Here is a 21,360-nt window from a genome sequence, read left to right as displayed (position 1 = left end):
CATTTAATGCAGGAGAGATGTGAGCAGAATAAATATTTTGGCTCGTTAGATGAATGACAGAAACCAAACTATCAGCACATGAGGGATTGTAGGAAGTCATCCATATTTATTCACTAAACTCAGAGGTTCTAAAGGTGTGATCGTACTACATGATGCACTACAGAGACTAGTGAGGTAGGGGCCGGGTTAAAACTGTGGAGGTAAAATCCTAATCAACAGATCTGGTTTGTGGGATCTGTAGATTAATGTGAATGTTTTTTTCAGTTCATTTAAAAAAACGGTGGGACAAAAAGCTGTAAAACAATCAATACTGGTACCGTCCTCTCTTTCCGCCGTGTCCCCCGTGGTTTGGTCTGCCTCCTCGCCATTTTCCTCCTCCTCCTCCTCCTCTTCCTCCCCAGCCACCCCTTCTTCCCCAATCACCCCCTCCATCTTGCCTTGCCTTCCATTGGGGCATCTCTGGAGGCGGGGCTTGTATCTCTGAAGGACGTCCTCCTCGGTCTGGAACTCTTCCCATTTGGATCTGTGCACAATTGATGTGAAAGAGGACCAGGTTGAATTATTTATTTAAAAAAATCTTAAAATATAAATCATGCATTAAAGAACATAAAATAAAAAAATACATTAAAATCAAATGTACAGAAATACCGTAAATTTTAGACGATAAGCTGCTACTTTTTCCTACGTTTTGGACCCTGCGGCTATTTAATGGATTTTTCTTCACTAACGGCCATAATGCAAATAGTTTTTATAAAACACAGGTGGAGACATTAAAAAGGTGTGTTATAGTTTTGCTATTGCGCCATCTTTTGGAAGAAATCGCTCACTGCAGGTGCTACGGGGTTAACATCTACACTACAGTATTTATTTAAATTTAGCACTTTCAACCGGAAGTACAAGTGCCGTTCCGTCTACAGGTCATCCACAGCGTATTTACTCGCAGAGATTCTTCATCACTCCAAGCAACATATGTAAGTTTAAGAATATAGCAAACCATTCATACTTACTAAACCGTCCCATATGTGATGTCTGTAGGAGTATTTGTACGTGCTATTGTAATGTAACTATTAACTAATTAATTAACTAATATGGTAACACGTTTAAGAGTATCTGTGTTACTATTACTAACTTACAACGGCATTCTTTTTGTATTGTTTCAGTTTCCCAAATGTCTCCGTAAATTCACCAAAACGTCACCGTGGAGTTCTTCTGTTCAGCTGATTGGAGAGCAAACTTCCGCAGCAACAATGCTACGATGACTTCTGTTGTGTTTGATCAGCCGTTTTACTGCCGCGTTATAGACACTGTTTGGAGACAATTAAGGTATGTAAATAAACATATACAAAACTAGGGATGTCCGATAATATCGGACTGACGATATTATCGGCTGATAAATGCTTTAAAATGTAATATCGGAAATTATCGGTTTCAAAATTATCGGTATCGGTTTCAAAAAGTAAAAATGTATGACTTTTTAAAACGCCGCTGTGTACACGGACGTAGGGAGAAGTACAGAGCGCCAATAAACCTTAAAGGCACTTCCTTTGTTGTCGGCCCAATCACATAATATCTACGGCTTTTCACACACACAAGTGAATGCAAGGCATACTTGGTCAACAGCCATACAGGTCACACTGAGGGTTGCCGTATAAACAACTTTAACACTGTTACAAATATGCGCCACACTGTGAACCCACACCAAACAAGAATGACAAACACATTTCGGGAGAACATCCGCACCGTAACACAACATAAACACAACAGAAAAAAATACCCAGAACCCCTTGCAGCACTAACTCTTCCGGGACGCTACAATACACCCCCCGCCCACCTCAACCTCCTCATGCTCTCTCAGGGAGAGCATGTCCCAAATTCCAAGCTGCTGTTTTGAGGCATGTTAAAAAAAAGAATGCACTTTGTGACTTCAATAATAAATATGGCAGTGCCATGTTGGCATTATTTTCCATAACTTGAGTTGATTTATTTTGGAAAACCTTGTTACATTGTTTAATGCATCCAGCGGGGCATCACAACAAAATTAGGCATAATGTGTTAATTCCACGACTGTATATATCGGTATCGGTTGATATCGGAATCTGTAATTAAGAGTTGGACAATATCGGAATATTGGCAAAAAAGCCATTACCAGACATCTCTATACATAACCTTTCTGTGTAAATAACTCATTTCACAACGTAAATATCTGCGGCTAATAGTCTGGTGCAGTTAATATATGGAAAAAAAATGTTTTCTTCTAAAATGTGGTGGGGTGCAGGTTATATACCGGTGCAAAAATTACTTTAATTTAATAACTAAAATGCAAAGTTGAAGTATTTTTCAATGTATGAATAAAACATTTTACTTTTTTTTTGCTAATAAATAATAATAATATGGGTGTACCCTGCCTTCCGCCGAATGCAGCTGAGATAGGCTCAAGCACCCCCCGCGACCCCAAAAGGGACAAGCGGTAGAAAATGGATGGATGGATGAATTACATTTGTAACGCACTTTACATTTGTTAAAATCTGCTACAAAGTATAAAAAATTTAAAAAAATAAAAAGTTAGAATATATAATAAAAAATTGAAATAGAAATGAAAACATGACACACTAGATAAACATGAGATAAAACAGAAACATAGTGCGAAGTGAATTACTGTATATTTATATAGCGCTTTTCTCTAGTGACTCAAAGCGCTTTTACATAGTGAAACCCATTATCTAAGTTACATTTAAACCAGTGTGGGTGGCACTGGGAGCAGGTGGGTAAAGTGTCTTGCCCAGGGACACAACGGCAGTGACTAGGATGGCAGAAGCGGGGATCGAACCTACCAACTCTACCAACCGAGCTATACCGCCACATAGATAAAGATAGAAATAAAAGCATGAAAGCACTGGATACAACAGATAGGCAAGCAGTGTATTTAAAAACAAGAAGGCAGAGAAATTAGATGAAAGCTGTGCTAAAAAGGTGGGTTTTTAGTCCCTTCTTAAAACGGTCGACCGACTGTGGTGCTCTAAGATGGTCGGGGAGAGCGTTCCAGAGTTCGGGTGCAGTCGGCCCGGCAGCCCATTGATTGTAAGTTTGAGGAGGTTAGTGTTTGAGGAGCGGAGGTTGCGGGGAAACTAGGTCCTTGAGGTAGGAGGGGGCGTTGCCGTAGATACATTGGTGAGTTAGCAGGCTCATCTTGAAGTGGGTCCGGGATGCAATAGGGAGCCAGTGGAGTGATTTGACATAACAATGAAAGAAGAGGAGAGGCAAGATGAGTGTACCTTATTGACCGCGCACGCCGTCTTCTCTCGGTTAACACCGCTGCTGGTCTTGACAATGTTGCAGACGTCCTCTCTGGCTGCCAGTAGCGTGGTGGCATCCACCGTCGACTCTGCCCGCAGATTGTGCCTCTTAGGCTGGTAGGCCCTCGCCATGCTGTCCACCTTGACCTGAACACAATATGTTCAACAAAATTCATTCTTACGAGTGGTAATAGATGAAAATATCTCATGGAAGCCTCATATAAGTTACCTGAGGACAAAAGTTGCTAAATGTGTTGGAATGATGAGGAGATCATGTCATTTATTGAATACCAATGCTCTGCTGTTATTGTATCATTCATTTATTATGTCGTATTTGAATTATTGTGTTGAAGTCTGGGGAAATTGTTATGAATCCCATCTACAGCCTTTAGTCCCTCTGCAGAAAAAAAACATTAGGATTGTGTCCATTGTTCACTACAGACATAATTGAAATCCACTATTCATGGAGTTAAAGGCCTACTGAAATGAATTTTTTTTATTTAAAAGGGGATAGCAGATCTATTCTATGTGTCATACTTGATCATTTCGCGATATTGCCATATTTTTGCTGAAAGGATTTAGTATAGAACAACGACGATAAAGTTCGCAACTTTTGGTCGCTCTGACCGTAACTTAGGTACAAGGTCTCATTGGATTCCACACACTCTCCTTTTTCTATTGTGGATCACGGATTTCTATTTTAAACCACCTCGGATACTATATCCTCTTGAAAATTAGAGTCGAGAACGCGAAATGGACATTCACAGTGACTTTTATCTCCACGACAATACATCGTTGACGCACTTTAGCTACGAAGCTAACGTGATAGCATCAGGCTCAAATGCAGATAGAAACAAAATTTTAAAAAACCCTGACTGGAAGGATAGACAGAAGATCAACAATACTATTAAACCATGAACATGTAAATACACGGTTAATAATTTCCAGCTTGGCGAAGCTTAACAATTGAAGCTAACTACGGAGCGGCGGCGGGCGTTGTAGCTTTCGACGACACCCCGGCCGCCATCAGAGTCGGCAAGAAACATATTATTTCCCCAAAGTTACGTACGTGACATGCACATAGCGACACGCACGTACGGGCAAGCGATCAAATGTTTGGAAGCCAAAGCTGTACTCACGGTAGTGCGTCTTGTATCCAGCTCAAACACAACACAACCTTTTGATTGTGTTGCTGTAGTCCGCTGCTAATACACCGATCGCACCTACAACTTTCTTATTTGCAGTCTCCATTGTCCATTAAACAAATTGCAAAAGATTCACCAACACAGATGTCCAGAATGCTGTGGAATTGTTCGATGAAAACAGAGCAGTTTGTATGGTGACACATTGGGTACGAATACTTCCGTTGCCGTCGTGACGTCACGCGCAAACGTCATCATACATAGATGTTTCCAACCGGAAGTTTAGCGGGAAATTTAAAATTGTACTATAAGTTAACCCGGCCGTATTGGCATGTGTTGCAATGTTAAGATTTCATCATTGATATATAAACTATCAGACTGCGTGGTCGGTAGTAGTGGGTTTCAGTAGGCCTTTAAAGCAACTTAAACTGCATGATGTGATCAACTTTAAAACTGCTCAAATTATGTTCAGGGCATCCAAATACTCTCTACCATCCAATATACAGAACCTATTCCAGGATAGAGATGCTCACCATAGTTACAGTCTAAGAGGAAACAACAAATCTGTCTGTGGAACAACTTAGGGGACGAGTTAAAAACGTGTTCTAACATGATTCAATACAAAACACTGTTTAAAAAAGAAGTACTGACGAAGTACGAGGAGGAAAGAGAGTGATGCCCTCAGCACAGAGCGATGGGAGAGAAGTGTATGGGGTGTGTGTGTGTGTGTGTGTGTGTTTTGTCTCGTCTTGTCTCATAGTAACAGTGGTACTATTGTATTGTTAGTGTACAGGAGTTTTTCTTGTTGTTGTTTGTATAGTATTGTTTTTGTACTATATTGTTTATATTAAATGTGGAGTGAGTGAGAGGGGTTGGGATATTATAAGCATCTGCTTCATCCAACCCCTTTTCAAGCCTTGCATAAATGTCTCTGCCAAAATGTAAAAAAATGTGCGTTGTTGTACTGTGCATGTTTGAAATAAATACTTCAATTCAATTCAAACACAATCGGGTGTAGGTGCTATCAAAAGGCCGTCAACAATACTCCAACCTGACGACATAAAAGTACCTTGGCTCTGTCGGACCAGCCGAAAGACTGAATGGTGACGTCCAGACGTTTGATTAACATCCTGCGTCGGCACTCGTACTCCGACGACAGGACTGTGTTCATGTCGTGCAGCTTCTCCTACGCAAAACACAGAAAATCAGTCCAAATCAGCCGTTATGATAATAAATGGGAATAATCATCAGCACATACCCACTGTTCACTGCTGAGGGATTGTTTTAACGCAGGTTTTTCCACTGCGCCATTAGGGCACTTTTTAAGAAGTGTGTCCACCTGTAAAGACACACAACCTCAGTTTAAAGTTCCTATTAGACTGTCGACTGCAGCAAATAGGACGTGTTTCACCTTGTTTTGGATTAAAGACAGGACCTCTGCAACATTCTTCCCCTCCAACGGTGACACGGTTAAGGTCTCGCAGATTGTTCTCAGCTCCCGAGACGCCAAACTCTCGTTTTGACCTTGAAGGCAATTTCCTCTGCTGCTGGCGATCTGCGCTGCCTGAAGCTCAGAGCTTAAAAACACTGCACCGGAAAGAACACAGATTGGAACATTTACAATAGGAAATAGAGCTGTACAATTTTTTTTAAAACACTGAACAATTGCGATTTTTCGCTCCAAAATTGGCAGTCGATTTGCAACTTAAACACATAAATGCATAAAACTGGGAAAATAACGAGTGAAGGAAGACATGTTACTTTTGGACTGTCAATCAAAATATTCTTGTCTCAGGGTGCCACACATTACACCAATATGCAATAATTTACTCAGAGCTTTTGTCTACATCATGCTCTTAAACTGAAGAAATAACTGATAAAACTATATAGTGTTAGTAATGTAATGCAGTGGCCTCATGGTTAGAGCAGTGGTTCTTAACCTTGTTGGAGGTACCGAACCCCACCAGTTTCATATGCGCATTTACCGAACCATTCTTTAGTTAAAAATAAAATGTTTTTTTTCAAATTCAAGATAAAGTTATATATATAAACTTTAGTTCTGCTTACTGAAGAAGTGTTTAACATTGAACTGTAATTGGAAGTTAAATAACTTTCAGTTATCCTACAGGGCTGGACAATTAATCAAATTTGGATTTCGATAATGGCTTCCCACGATCATGAAAATATAATAATAAAAAAAACGAGCATGCAAATTCCAGAGCTTTTGACACTGAAACAGATGAGTGAATTAATGAAAAAGGAGCATGTCTAATAGACGTTTGGGATGTCACCATGGTTGCTACTTTTTATTTGACACAGCGCAAGTATGTCTAATCAATAATCAATAAACTAAAAAAAAATTATTCAGAGTCGACGCAGTTAAATAATTGGCCAATAAAACGGAATGCACTGGTAAACGCAGAATATCAGGGATATTGACATAAACGTGAGTGAAATGTTACTTTAAGCACTTGTACATGTACACACTTATTATGCTTTGACCTGAAATACAGATTAAAATTGTCCAAAGATGTATTACTTGGATTTTACTGACATCACGTGCATTAAATATGCTGTCATATGGTGGTCAAGCTCATGAAAAGAATGCCAAGAGTGTGCAAAACAGTAATCAGAGCAAAGGGTGGCTATTTTGAAGAAACTAGAATATAAAACATGTTTTCAGTTATTTCACCTTTTTTTGTTAAGTACATAACTCCACGTGTTCATTCATAGTTTTGATGCCTTCAGTGAAAATCTACTAGGGATGTCCGATAATATCGGCAGTCCGATTACACACACACACACACACACACACACACACACACACACACACACACACACACACACACACACACACACACACACACACACACACACACACACACACACACACACACACACACACACACACAAACACACACAAACACACACAAACACACATTATAGTGTCTTCAAAGTGTGCAGTTATTTATTTTTTGACTAAAAGTGACTTTTGTTGGGACTAGAACCAATTATTCATGTATACACTGATTCTTATGGAGAACTCTGCTTCACTATACAAACTTTTCGGTTTACGAACTATATTCAAGAAACAATTAGGTCCGTAAATCGAAGTGTTCCACTGTAATACGATTTTTAGAATGTGCTTTGGGCCATCAAATAACCTCTGGGTTGCATTTTGGAGACCCTGGTACACATATGGATAATACAGTCTTTCCTCTTGGTTGTCCTTGCTTCAAGTAACAAAAAAAACAAGAAAAGTACACTCATGGAGTCATTCTCTAAAGACAATTGACATTTTACAAGTAATAACTTACACAGAATTTTAAGATGATCTTCGGCGTTCCCCTTGACTAGTGAACACATGTCATACGGACAGCAAAGCTCCTTCAGCAAGCCACTCATGCTCGTCACGTCATCTGAAAGGACACCAAGCTTTTAATAAGACATATACCAAAAAAAACTTGTCATAAGAAGTTTGGCGGTCATTCTGTCGCACCTGGACCTGAAGTGATGCTTCCCTCCAGGTCACACATCGACTTTAAGCGGGACACCAACCACCGGCACAAGTCCACATACTCAGCCGAGGTCAGGCCACCTTTGGCGGCTAGGAGTAGATCCGCTTCCCCCTTTACCGGACCCTCATAGCTGTGGAAAAACATTACTAATATCAGGTCGTCTACAGCACGGCGACACTTTACATTGTTGAGTTGAGTTTATTTGGAACATGCATGCATACAACATGATACATCACAATTTCCAGTTTCTCTATTCAACATGTTCGAAAAGGAGTAGGAAGAAGCAAAGCTTATTTAATCCTACCCCTTTTCCTTTACATAGCAGTTGCTAAAACCTTTTTTTAAGTCAATTTATTCACAATATACTTCATAAGTAAAAACAATTAAAATAAATAAATAATAATTGGTGAAGTAAGTTATATTTCATATGGTGAGATGAGTAAGATTATCTAGAAAATTAATGGATGGATGAAATAAATTCAGAATGTTTATCATGGTTCTTCTTCTTTGTACTTTGTAAACACTTTACAATTGAAGAGTTTTTTTAGGTGGATCATATTAGTACATTGTTAGATTTCATTGCTTAATCCAGTGGTCCCCAACCACCGGGCCGCAGCCCGGTACCGGTCCGTGGATCGATTGGTACCGGGCCGCACAAGACATTTGAAAAAAAAAAAAAGTTTTTTTTATTAATCTATCATTTTTTTAAATTAAATAAACATAAAAAACACAAGATACACTTACAATTAGTGCACCAACCCAAAAAACCTCCCTCTCCCATTTACACTCATTCACACAAAAGGGTTGTTTCTTTGTTATTAATGTTTCTGGTTCCTACATTATGTATCAATATAGATCAATACAGTCTGCAGGGATACAGTCCGTAAGCACGCATGATTGTATTTTTTAATGAGAAAAAAACATAAAATAAACGGTCCGTGTGACAAATTTTCAAGCGTTGACCGGTCCACAGTTACAAAAAGGTTGGGGACCACTGGCTTAATCCATTCCATAATTTAATTCCACATACTGATATACTGAAGGTCTTAAGTGTTGTACGTACTTAAATTGAATTTTTATCCAAGATTATATTTCTCCTCTTTTGTTGAGAATTGTTGTACATTCTTGCGTAGCAGATTGTACTTTGCTTTGTGTATAATTTTAGTTGTGTCGTGGAATTTAAGTATTTTTGATTCAATAAATAAATGGTTTGAATGTTCTCTATATCCAACATAATGCATTATTCTAACTGATCTTTTTTGTAACACCGTTAATGAATGAAGTGTACTTTTGTAGTTATTTCCCCATATTTCTGCACAATAACTCAGATATGATGACACTAGCGAGCAGTAGAGAATATGGAGCGATTTTTGGTCTAGAACATGTTTTGCTCTATTCATTATTGACGTGTTTCTTGCTACTTTATGTTGTACTTTTTTTACATGAGATTTCCAGTTCAATTTATCATCAATCATTATACCTAGAAATTTGGTTTAATTTACTCTTTCAATTTCTATTCCGTTTATTTGTATTTGTGTTTGACTTTCTCTTTTACTGTTACCAAATAGCATTATTTTAGTTTTACTGAGATTCAAAGATAGTCTGTTTTTGTCGAACCATCTTTTTAATTTGTTCATTGTTTCTGTTTTTTGTTTTAGCTTCTGTGTGTTCTCTCCTGAACAAAACGCTGTTGTATCATCCGCAAATAATACTAACTTTAAAGCTTATGTAACTTTACAAAAGTAATTTATATAGAGATTGAACCATTTTGGTGCTAGTATTGATCCATTCGAAGCAAATCATGGCGGCAGGCTAAACAACACGAAGCTACATGTTAGCATGCTAGCAGTGGTCAAACTCACCCGAGCTGCTCCAACGAGTCTAAAATATCACACTCCATCGCTTAATAGAAGTGTAAATCCACCATTATGAGAACTTGACACTTAATTTAGGGATATTTTACTAGTAAACGGGCCTAAGCAACGCATGTGTCCATTTTGAAACCTCTTGTGCCTGCCTCTCCCGTTAAGAAAAGTCACGTGACCCACACAGCTGCAGTTTCGCCTGTCGACCTGCCAGAAAGAGCTTGTAAAACACAATTCTTCATAATATTCATTGGCTATGACTATTGACTATGTATGACACTAAATTAACGAATAATACAAATAAAATATTTTACATCCATTCATTCTCATATGAACGTCGTGTTCGAATGTTGTTCCGGTTGAGTTCATGGACTGACCGGAAACAAGCACTTGGAGAGCATTCTTTCCATAGACATCTCTTATACGGGTACGCAGCATCGAGCGCTACTGCCTACTGGCTTGACGAGACGCGGGGTCGCCATCTTGGAGTGGTGATCCGCTCCACTCAGTGCGATTCATTTGGCAGGACATTTAATTAACCTTACCTCACTGAATACCACTGATTTTCACGCGGTTTTTTGTCATACGTGTAGCTATGATGAAGGACACATGTTTTGGTGTGTTTTATTATTCATAGTTTGCTTACCATGAATTGATTTACGTGGACCCCGACTTAAACAAGTTGAAAAACGTATTCGGGTGTTACCATTTAGTGGTCAATTGTACGGAATATGTACTGTACTGTGCAATCTACTATCGGCGTGGCGAATTGGAAGAGTGGCCGTGCAAGCAATCTGAGAGTTACCCAGTAACCCTCATTTAACATTTACCATTCCGGTTGAGTTTGTGCACTGACCGGAAACAAGCACTTGGAGAGCATTCTTTCCGCTTATAGAAAGTACTATCTTTGTTATATATATTGCATTATATTTTAGTTACTTTGAGTTTACAACCCCATGGCGCTGTTTTGTACTGTTTTTGTACTTATATTGATTATTTCTCAACTGTTTGTAAATGTTGCAATTTATAAATAAAGGTTTATACAATTTAAAAAAAAAAAAAAAACATTTATGCTTGCTTTGATGGAAGAATCTTCACATTTTACAATGGAATAAAAACATTTACGATGTTTATAAAAAAAAAAAAAAGTAGTATCAGGGTAAATGTCGCATTTGCCTGTCTGAAATGTCGTACATAATACTTATTGGCTATGACTATTGACTATGTATGACACTAAATTTAGGCATAGGAGTGAGTTTAACGAATAATAAAAATAAAATATTTTACATCCATTCATTCTCATGTGAACGTCGTGTTCGAATGTTGTTCCGGTTGAGTTCATGGACGGGCTGGAAACAAGCACTTGGAGAGCATTCTATCCGCTTATAGAAAGTAATATATTATGGAAGTAAATAAAAATGATCACATTTTTTATTGTGATATAAATTATTGTTTTTCTTATTCAATTTGGTTAATTTTACTGCCTTTGTTTTTAAAATGTTGCGCAGTTTTGATTTGATTGATTGAAACTTTTATTCGTAGATTGCACAGTACAGCACATATTCCGTACAATTGACCACTAAATGGTAACACCCGAATAAGTTTTTCGACGTGTTTAAGTCGGGGTCCACGTTAATCAATTCATGGTAAAATTCAAGGTACCTACTCAGTCCTGAGGAGAGTCCGCCATCAGCCATCCATTCAATTTCCCACCGCTTGTCTCTCTCGGGGTCGCAGTCTATCAGTCTATCAAAAACGCCAATATTGCTTGGATTTTACTGACGTCACATCCGGCTCACGTCCCGCCCATTTAAAAATGCCTGGTGGTCAAGTTGACTCTGTTTTTAATGGGTACGAGGCGCCATTTAGCCTTTCTCAAATAATAATAATTAAAAAAAGCCCTATGCTTGTGTTGTTTTCGACTGTACGAATCGTTCAAATCGCAAAAAAGGATAAACGTTTCTTCAGAGTTCATCGAGAGCTAATCAAACAGGGCGGAAGAGTGCAAGATTTTACGAAACAACGACGAGAAAAGCAACTCACACTCCAGCCCAGAATGCACGCGTGTGCAGTGATTATTTCCCATTTAAGTATTATCTTAACATTATTTGTATTTATTAAACATACATTTGCTACGACTGTTTCGAAAAGCAAAATGTGAGCAGCCATCTTAGCTTGTTTGACTACAACTGGCTTTCACTTCCGTGAAGAAGTCACGTGACGTAATACAAGCGATTAAGAAGCACCTTAATCAATTACTTTTAGTATCTTTAATATTTAGGTTATCTCTAAGTGTTCATATACACCTGGTTTTATTTTGAGCACAGTGTATTTTACTAATACTGTATAGAATATGTATCTAAAGGTTAGTATATAGAAGCCTATATTATACGTAAAGTAATATTGTAGCTTTGTTTCTTCATTAGGAACACCACCAGCTTTAGCCTTAGCTATTCTTCCTCCGCGAATAAAAAATGTGACACAAATATAATTTATAATTTAAAATTGAAGCAAAAACAGGCCATGCAAGTCGGATATATGTACAAAACCAGTGAAGTTGGCACATTGTGTAATTCATAAATAAAAACAGAATACTATGATTTGCAAATCATTTTCAAATTTATATTCAGTTGAATAGACTGCAAAGACAAGATATTTCATTTTCGAACTGAGAAACTACATGTTTTTTTTTGCAAATAATTAACTTAGAATTTAATGGCAGCAACACATTGCAAAAAAGTTGGCACAGGGGCATTTTTTACCACTGTGTTACATGGCCTTTCCTTTTAATAACGCTGTTAATATGAATTATTTTAACAATAATGCGCGACTCTGAATGGACAATGGATGGATGGATGGGTAATGTGCCACACATTTTCAATGGGAGACAGGTCTGGACTACAGGCAGGCCAGTCTAGTACCCGCACTCTTTTACTATGAAGCCACGCTGTTGTAACACGTGGCTCGGCATTGTCTTGCTGAAATAAGTAGGGGCGTCCATGATAACGTTGCTTGGATGGCAACATATGTTGCTCCAAAACCTGTATGTACCTTTCAACATTATTGGTGCCTTCACAGATGTGTAAGTTACCCATGCCTTGGGCACTAATACACCCCCATACCATCACAGATGCTGGCTTTTGAACTTTGCGCCTAGAACAATCCGGATGGTTCTTTTCCTCTTTCTTCGGGAGGACACAACGTCCACCGTTTCCAAAACCAATTTAAAAATGTGGACTCGTCAGACCACAGAGCACTTTTCCACTTTGCATCAGTCCATCTTTGATGAGCTCGGGCCCAGCGTAGACGGCGTTTCCGGGTGTTGTTGATAAACGGCTTTGGCTTTGCATAATAGAGTTTTAACTTGCACTTACAGATGTAGCGACCAACTGTAGTTACTGACAGTGGTTTTCTGAAGTGTTCCTGAGCCCATGTGGTGATATCCTTTACACACAGATGTCGCTTTTTAATGCAGTACTGTCTGAGGGATCCAAGGTCCCAGGCATTCAATGTTACGTGCTGTGATTTCTCCAGATTCTCTGAACCTTTTGATGATATTACAGACCTTAAATGGTGAAATCCCTAAATTCGTTACAATAGCTCGTTGAGAAATGTTGTTCTTAAACTGTTGGACAATTTGCTCACGCATTTGTTGACAAAGTGGTGACCCTCGCCCCATCCTTGTTTGTGAATGACTGAGCATTTCATGGAAGCTGCTTTTATACCCAATCATGGCACCCACCTGATCCAATGTTCACCTGTGGGATGTTCCAAATAAGTGTTTGATGAGCATTCCTCAACTCTCTCAGTCTTTTTTGCCACTTGTGCCAGCTTTTTTGAAACACCTTGCAGGCATCAAATTCCAAATGAGCTAATATTTGCAAAAAATAACAAAGTTTTCCAGTTCAAATGTTAAGTATCTTGTCTTTGCAGTCTATTTAATTGAATGTAGGTTGAAAATGATTTACAAATCATTGTATTCTGTTTTTATTTACGATTTACACACGTTCACTGGTTTTGGGGTTTGTATACTAGACATGGAAACATGCTATAATTACATGGAGACACGACAAAACATTTTTGTGACTTAATTGCATTATTTTGTTGGAAGTTTATTGTCATTTTTTTAGGCTTTATTTTCGGTGAATTTTGTTAGCTTTAAATTGAACAGTAATAAAAAAAAAATTATGCACACTCAAGTAATAAAACTCACAATTTTATTATGATAATGTTATTTGATATGTCAAATTACAAGTGTATGATGTAACATAAAACAGTTACAAACATATGTATGCATATTTACATTATAATATTTTATGAAAAGTAACAAGCTACATCTGCATAAAGAAAATACAACTATGCCATGAGTTATTTATTGGGACTATCCAATTTTACACCATACATTCGGTATTGTCCACAAAAAATACCTAACAAGTTGTGTGGTAAGGAGGGAAAATAACAAAACAGAAGAACTAGAAGGAGAGCGATAGCGAGGAGTGAGATGTTAAAAAGTGTAAAATGGAAACGAGGAGGGACGTGAGGCACTTTTTGTTGTTGTTGTTGTTGAGGTTGTCAGGATGGGAGAGCTGATGGCACTAGAAGGAACTTAAATTAAAAAAATATATACACAAGAAGGAAACAAAAAATAACCAGGCAGTGTTTACAGAATAGTTAATAGTACCATTTATACTGCAAGTTTTCAAAAAACACAAAAATGTCTTCAACTATTTTAAGAACTAATCACATAAATGTTACATCAAGCGCTGTAAGATGTCCAAAGCATACACAGAGTAGTATCAGTGCACCAAAAGCGTCGGGAGAATCCAAACAAAAACACTCAAAACTGCTGTGAAAAAGTAAACTTTTTTCTTTTTTTAGAAAAACAAAAAACTTTACACCGAAAAGAAAAACAAAACAGGGGTCTATATAGTTTTTTTTCTCTCTCTACACAACAATGTACATTTATTTTGTATGCATTCCCAAACTTTTTCCAAGATTGAAAGGAGGATACAAGACCAGCAGCATAAGTGGTTATAACTGAAGTCTATAGCATATATATATATATATATATATATATATATATATATATATATATATATATATATATATATATATATATATATATATATATATATATATATATATATATATATATATATATATATATATATATATATATATAAACATATATATATATAAACATACATATATATATATGTATATATATATATACATACATATATATGTATATATATATACATACATATATGTATATATATATACATACATATACAAATATATGTATGTATATATATATATATATATATATATATATATATATATATATATATATATATATATATATATATATATATATATATGTATATCTGTATATATATACAGTATATATATTAATATATATATATATATATATATATGTATATATACACGTATATATATCGATGTATGTATATAAAATGCAGGTCAAAAAATATATATATATATATATTAAAGCGGACAGACATATGTTGCATATATAATACAGTACATGACAGGAAGTTGCACTGTGCTGGTTAATGCAGAATGAAGTGTTATATTTTTGTCGTCGTTGTATATATTTAAAAACAAACAAACAAAAAAACCCTACATTTTGCTCGTAAGCCAGCAAGTTTTAATTAGGTTCGTTCAGCTTGGGAGCCATCCAAAAAAATGGGAATCACACACACACACACACACCACAAGTTTTAATTAGGGTATAACAGTCGTTCATAGCTAATGTACTTTTTTTTTTTTTTTAAATTAGTGATTGTATCTAGCAGCCTCTGTGTGTGTGTGTATATACGTATATATATATATATACACATATATATTTATTTATTAATATATATGTAATATTTATAAAATTAATTTATATATATATATATTCTTATATAAAATGTTCTAAAGCGAGTGGACTGCCACTACTGTACCGTGTTAGCGGTAGCCTTCCTTCCTTCCTTCTGTACAAAACTAGTGAGGAACTTTTATTAGAAGCTCAATAGTCACAAATGCCCGCTACTTTTCAATGTGAAACAATACGAAATCAAAAGGTGGAATTATGTACACAACAATGCTGTCAATAGAAGCTACCGTATAGAACGCAGACAGTCACGATATATACAGCTCTATCTTTAAAAAAAAAACAGGCTGGGATTATTATCATTATCAGTACTTAAATACAGTGTTGAGTATTTACAGGTGTTTGGTACTGAGGGGGCGAGAGGGGAGGGGCTTATCTACCTAGCAAGCTAACTAAGGGGGTCTTTCAGAAAGTCGCGTCAGAGAGAGGTCTGTCTCGTGTCGGTAAGTTTGCATAGAAATTAAAAAAAAATTAAAAAAAAGGTAGCTAACATTTCGATTTACACAAGTTATTGCAGTGTAACGTGTTAGAGTTGTTCAACTTGGTGTTTTTGTCTACATTGAAAAAAAAACTAGCGTCTTTTTTAAAGTGGGTTTTAAACAAGAGATGACATAATCATTACAAATACCGTCCAATATGCAGGATTTATCGTTAAAACCAAAGCAATTGAGTGAAAATGGAGCGCACTACTTTGTTTCAACCAGCGGGGGCGCCACATTTGAGTCAACTACCTATTACCCAGCGGTTAAATGTAGCTTTTTCTTCCTCTTTTGTGGACAAAAATTTTGTGGACATAATTTTTACCGGTTGCCCTATTCGGTCGGGGTTAATGGAGCCTATCAAAATTAATAATTAAAAAAAGTTTTGACTATAAATATTTACTTAAGTTATTGAGCTAAATGCTACGGAGCCCCTAAAGGGACATGGGGGGAATATTTTTTTTAATACATTTTTATTTTTATTTTTTTAGACATGTATCTCATGCGCACGAAAAACTATCTTGTGCGCACGAGAAACTTTTTATAAAGTTATAAAAAATAAAAAATTTAAAAAAAAAATATTTTTTTAGACATGTATCTCGTGCGCACGAGATAAATGTCTAAAAAATAAAAAAAAATTCTAAATTTTTTTTTTATAACTTTATAAAAAGTTTCTCGTGTGCACGAAAAACTATCTCGTGCGCACGAGAAACTTTTTATAAAGTTATTTAAAAATTTAGAATTTTTTTAGATTTTTTTTTTTAGACATTTATCCCGTGCGCACAAGAAAAAAAAGAAAAGAAAAACAAAGGAAAGTTTCTTGTGCGCACGAGATAAATGTTTAAAAAAAAAAAAAAAAAAAAATTCAATTTATTTTTTATTTTTTATAACTTTATAAAAAGTTTCTCATGCGCACGAGATAGATGTCTAAAAAAATAATAATTAAAAAAAAATTAGTTAAAACAAATTTTCCCCCATGTCCCTTTAGGGGCTCCGTAAAATTCTAACATTTGTTCAACTTTTTCTCCACAATTTGAGGTATAAGTATAATAAGTAAGAATGTTTTCCATTATGCGGAATTGGTGAGGCCATACTTGGTCGCAACTAGCAAAGGTACTGTTGATATACAGAATATAAATGTTCAAATTAACTACCAAGGTAATTTGTGGTAAAACTAAGCGGTTAATCACGCACGGTTGGTGATGTTTTTGTTTACATTTGGCTCGTTTCATTTCACGCTACGGGAAAAAAAAAATCTGTGAATTAATGCTGCGTTTAATAAAACCGGGATGTGCAAAGCTTAAAACTTTGATCTTTGTTTGTTTGTAGTAGGAGATAACCTCATTTCACATCTGTTTTGCATGGAAACAGCTGTGTAGATAGGTGGTTATGTCGTCTCTGTAAGATGTTGTTTCACAAAATGTCTTAAAAAAAACAATTTGGCCGCAAAAAGACAACATCATTTCAGAAACAACAGCAATTATAAGCTTATTGTGGGATGAAAATGCTTAATGTTGGACCTTGTAAGAATATTTCCGGCCTGCCTGTAGTCTCAGAAACCAGCATAATTACAATGACGCGTAACGAAAAACGGAGAAATTTGAAAATGACAATCTCGTCCTTTCGCAACTTCGGAGCCCATTTATGTAGTGATAAAACATATTCAAAAAAAGATTAGCCTGTTGACACTTTTCTATCTATTTTGACTATAATGTAGTGCTAATGCTAACAAGTGGAATATCTCCTACTTCACAAATCTGGAATGTCGCGAATGTCACTGCCCGATCTGTCAGCCACATTTTTTTCATCAACTGGTTTGCAAAACTACTAATAATCTGAAATAGTTGACAACTCCACTTTCAAAATGTCAACAACTTTCATTATTAACATTTGGAAACGGCACTTTTCATCTTAGCTTTGACCCCGGTGACATAAGTGGTCACATAGCTGGAAATAAAAAGCTTGTTTTTCAAGCCCGTTATTTAACAGCAGTACTACAATTTTCACGATCCAAACACTGCGAACGCATATCCGATATTTTTGTACAATTTTTTTTACGACTCAAAAGTCGTAAAACTGCAGCAGCACGGCAGGATGTTGCTATGTGTGCGCATGCGTGTACTTGCTGATTTGTTGTAAATTGTAATGCCATGTTTAATGTTAATTAAAACACCAACAAAACAGAGCCCTAAGAGCAGGCCTGGGCAATTATTTTGACTCGGGGGGCCACATTTAGAGAAAAAAATGTGTCTGGGGGCCGGTATATCTATTTTTAGGAACACTAATACAAAACCTCACAATAATGTCTGATTGAATGCTAAAAACGTTATGACAGACCGCCTTAATAAACGTAATGGAATTTTTACATTTTTCTATGAAGGATAAAACGCTGAATATTGACAAAATATGAACGTCACACCCCCTTTCGATCGACACATTTTACAATCAAGTGAAACGCAACAAAAATGCAACAAACAGTGAAGTATGAACGCGAAGGGAACAAAATAAACCCACCTACAATCTGATATATCACTAAGCTTTAGAACTTTGTTGTGAAAATCTCTTTCCGCGTCTGTGGGAACGCTTCCCGCCCACACTGCTTGGTGCCTCGTCTGAGCTGCTGTGACGTAGATTACCATAGTAACTAATTAGATGACCATAGTAACTAGTATATCATGCAAAAGCGCAGATTCCAACCATTGAAATACTTTGTATAGTTGAAGACTTACGGTCATTAGAAAACATGACTGCACATCATAATGGCAGCTACACTTTCCATCTTAAAGATCTAAAAAAATTATTTGGGAATGTCCGGCGGGCCACATTGAAAAGCTTAACGGGCCGCATGTGGCCCCCAGGCCTTAATTTGCCCAGGTCTGCCTAAGGGGGTGTTGTTGTTTTTTCACAATCTCACACACCTTTAGGACTACGCTGAAGTGCTAATTAATAGCTTGCTAGCTTATCTTACAAATGTTTTCTTATTGAATATATTCATCGCCTCCCAAAGAAAATAAGACTATTCCTTTTAAGGCAAGAGGATGCCGGTCAGTCAAAGTAAAAAAAAGTTGTCAATGTTAGGGCGTTACCAGTGCATGTGAAGACCTACACACGCGCACCATTTTGTATGTATTTAATAGCTGAGATACTCGACGTTCCTGAAACAATGCGGTCATTCATCCAGGGCTTATTAAACAAAGACACATGAAGGAGTGAACTTGGGACATGACGAGGGAGGAGCACAAAAAAAGTATCAAAATAAAAAGAAGTGATTGTTGTACAAACGGGTTTTTTTTGGGGGAGGGTGCTGCAACCAAAGCGTTGAAGAGCAGTGCTTTTTATCTCCAGACTAATTCAAGAATCAATGAAAGACTAGCCTGGTTTTTAAGTGCCTGGTCGTTTTTTTCCCAATAGAAGCACTGACACCAAAACAAAAACTTGCTGGTTGAGCAAAACTTTGAATCTTAACAGGAGGATGAAACTACAGCAGATATAATAAGTGAGCTAAAAAACAAACCCATCAAGATGCCATCTTCGAAAAACTGCTTTTTGTACTTAAGAGGGAAAGTCAGCATGGTGACCATTTTTCCCTTCCCACAATGGAATGAGTCCCTTTTTTTTGTGTTTGGAATGCAATCAAATGTTCTACGTGAGATTTTGTTGGAAAGAAGGGATCAAGTAACACAGAATGACACTAATGTGAGAGATGAACGCCATGTCTAGTGCATGTTTTTTTTTTCTGTCTACTAATTACACCGTCATGAAGGGGAAAGGCCACTGTTACCCGACTGCAACTTCACACGAAAAAAGAAAGCAAGAAGGTATCCCTTTTAGCATACTTAAACAGCAAGTTAATTTTCTGGATAGTTTTCTTGTAGTTTTTGTCTGTACAAAAGACACGTTCCTTCATAAAGTTACACATTTCTTGTAGTAGAGTTCGTTAAACCTGTGGTTTGTCAATGAGCGTGTGTGTATGTGTGTGTGTGTGTGTGTGTGTGTGTGTGTGTGTGTGTGTGTGTGTGTGTGCACAGGTGCGTTTAGTAACATCTCCAAGTCTGTTAAATCTTCGTCTCCTCACGTCCTCAGAAGAAGCTCCCGGACTCAGCTCGACGCCCCTCCCACCCCGCAAAAGCTTAAGTTAGTCCTCTACTGCAGCTTGTCGCGCCAAACGCCAACTGAAATCACCAAAAGCCCTCAGAGCTGGCGATCAAGAACATCGCCCCGTCTGAGAGGGGGAAGGAAAAAAGGATGCCGGCTTGGAATTGATCCGCTTCCTGTGTTAGCTAGCTTTGAGGGTGTCCGGGGGGGCCGCGTCACCCGGCCGCCTTGTGCTTGCCCCCGCAGCAGCGGCACGCCTCGCCGCAGTGGTGGCAGGCGCGCAGGGGCAGGTAGCAGCACATGCAGGGCGCGATGAAGGAGAGCGCCACCAGGGCGAGCCAGCGCAGGCAGAACTGCTCGTCGGAGGTGTCGCACGAGCACGGGTCCGAGAAGTCGCCCTCCGAGTCGGACATGCAGTGGTAGAGCATGCTCTCGGCGCACAGCATGCAGCTGACTTTGTAGATGCACTGCTTGATGGGGTCGGGGGCGTCCTGGCACTGCCCCCGCCAGTTGTCCTCATGGTTGAACATCTCCCGGCAGTAGATGCAGCGCGAGCGCTCGCCGTCCTCCCGCCGCCGCCGCCCCTTTTTAGATTTCAGCAGCGGCGAGGGCTGAGTCTTGATGGCAGTGTCCATGCCCAGGCCGGGCCCCGAACGGGAGTCCCCGCCGGGGCCGTCGGGGAAGAGGTACTCGCACTTCTTAGTGTCCAGTTTGTGGAAGGTGGCAGGGAAGTCCAGGTCCTCGCGGTCCGAATCCTGCTTCCACATGACCGGGTGGCGGTAGTCCTCGTAGCCCCGGATGAGCACGTCCTTGCGCGGGTTAATGCGGACGATCTCTTCTTCGTCCATGTGAAAGCTGACGTGACGCGTCGGCTTGAATGACACCTTGAGGACGGAGAACATGTTAGTAAATAACCAAATTCATCATTGCGATATGTCAGAAATGGTGGAAGACAACATTTAACAGATTTAACATGTCTCCGACTTTCATTACTAACTTTTTGGGATCTTCATAGGCCCAGTTTACACCGCACACCAAACCGGATTTTTTCCCCTCAAGGGAGACAGCT

General features: G+C 37.9%; 2 protein-coding genes across 3 annotated transcripts in view; both read right to left on the bottom strand.

Moving 5' to 3' along the window:
• Positions 1 to 82: 82 nt before the first annotated feature.
• Positions 83 to 11,634, bottom strand: fam98b (family with sequence similarity 98 member B). Of its 2 annotated transcripts, none has more exons than XM_062041448.1 (8): positions 11,485 to 11,634; positions 7,935 to 8,083; positions 7,753 to 7,854; positions 5,847 to 6,022; positions 5,694 to 5,774; positions 5,505 to 5,621; positions 3,273 to 3,440; positions 83 to 523 (listed from the first exon to the last, which is right to left on the bottom strand). In XM_062041448.1, the coding sequence occupies exons 2-8, from the start codon at positions 7,969 to 7,971 to the stop codon at positions 305 to 307; spliced, it is 900 nt and encodes a 299-aa protein (XP_061897432.1). In that variant the 5' UTR covers positions 7,972 to 8,083; positions 11,485 to 11,634; the 3' UTR covers positions 83 to 304. The 2 variants fall into 2 exon arrangements, with proteins under 2 accessions (XP_061897432.1, XP_061897431.1); XM_062041447.1 differs by lacking the exon at positions 11,485 to 11,634 and adding an exon at positions 9,816 to 10,072.
• A 5,558-nt stretch (positions 11,635 to 17,192) lies between these two features.
• spred1 (sprouty related EVH1 domain containing 1) overlaps positions 17,193 to 21,360 on the bottom strand; it is an 85,390-nt gene continuing 81,222 nt past the window's right edge. Inside the window, exon 6 of the mRNA XM_062041440.1 lies at positions 17,193 to 21,175. Within this exon, the coding sequence (XP_061897424.1) occupies positions 20,507 to 21,175 (669 nt within the window). The 3' untranslated portion in view covers positions 17,193 to 20,506. The remainder of the gene's footprint in view (positions 21,176 to 21,360) is intronic.

This window comes from Entelurus aequoreus, linkage group LG03, assembly GCF_033978785.1.
Source record: "Entelurus aequoreus isolate RoL-2023_Sb linkage group LG03, RoL_Eaeq_v1.1, whole genome shotgun sequence".
Classification (NCBI taxonomy): domain Eukaryota; kingdom Metazoa; phylum Chordata; class Actinopteri; order Syngnathiformes; family Syngnathidae; genus Entelurus; species Entelurus aequoreus.
This window is presented reverse-complemented; position numbering and strand designations above follow the sequence as displayed.

Bases quoted from the DNA above. Each gene is read 5' to 3' on its own strand.
- fam98b (XM_062041447.1), bottom strand. From the start codon at position 9,853: ATGGAGTGTGATATTTTAGACTCGTTGGAGCAGCTCGG. The intron at 7,855-7,934 runs GTGCGACAGAAT...GTGTCCTTTCAG, and splicing joins AAGCATCACTTCAGGTCCAG to ATGACGTGACGAGCATGAGT. The intron at 5,622-5,693 runs GTATGTGCTGAT...TGTTTTGCGTAG, and splicing joins CCCTCAGCAGTGAACAGTGG to GAGAAGCTGCACGACATGAA.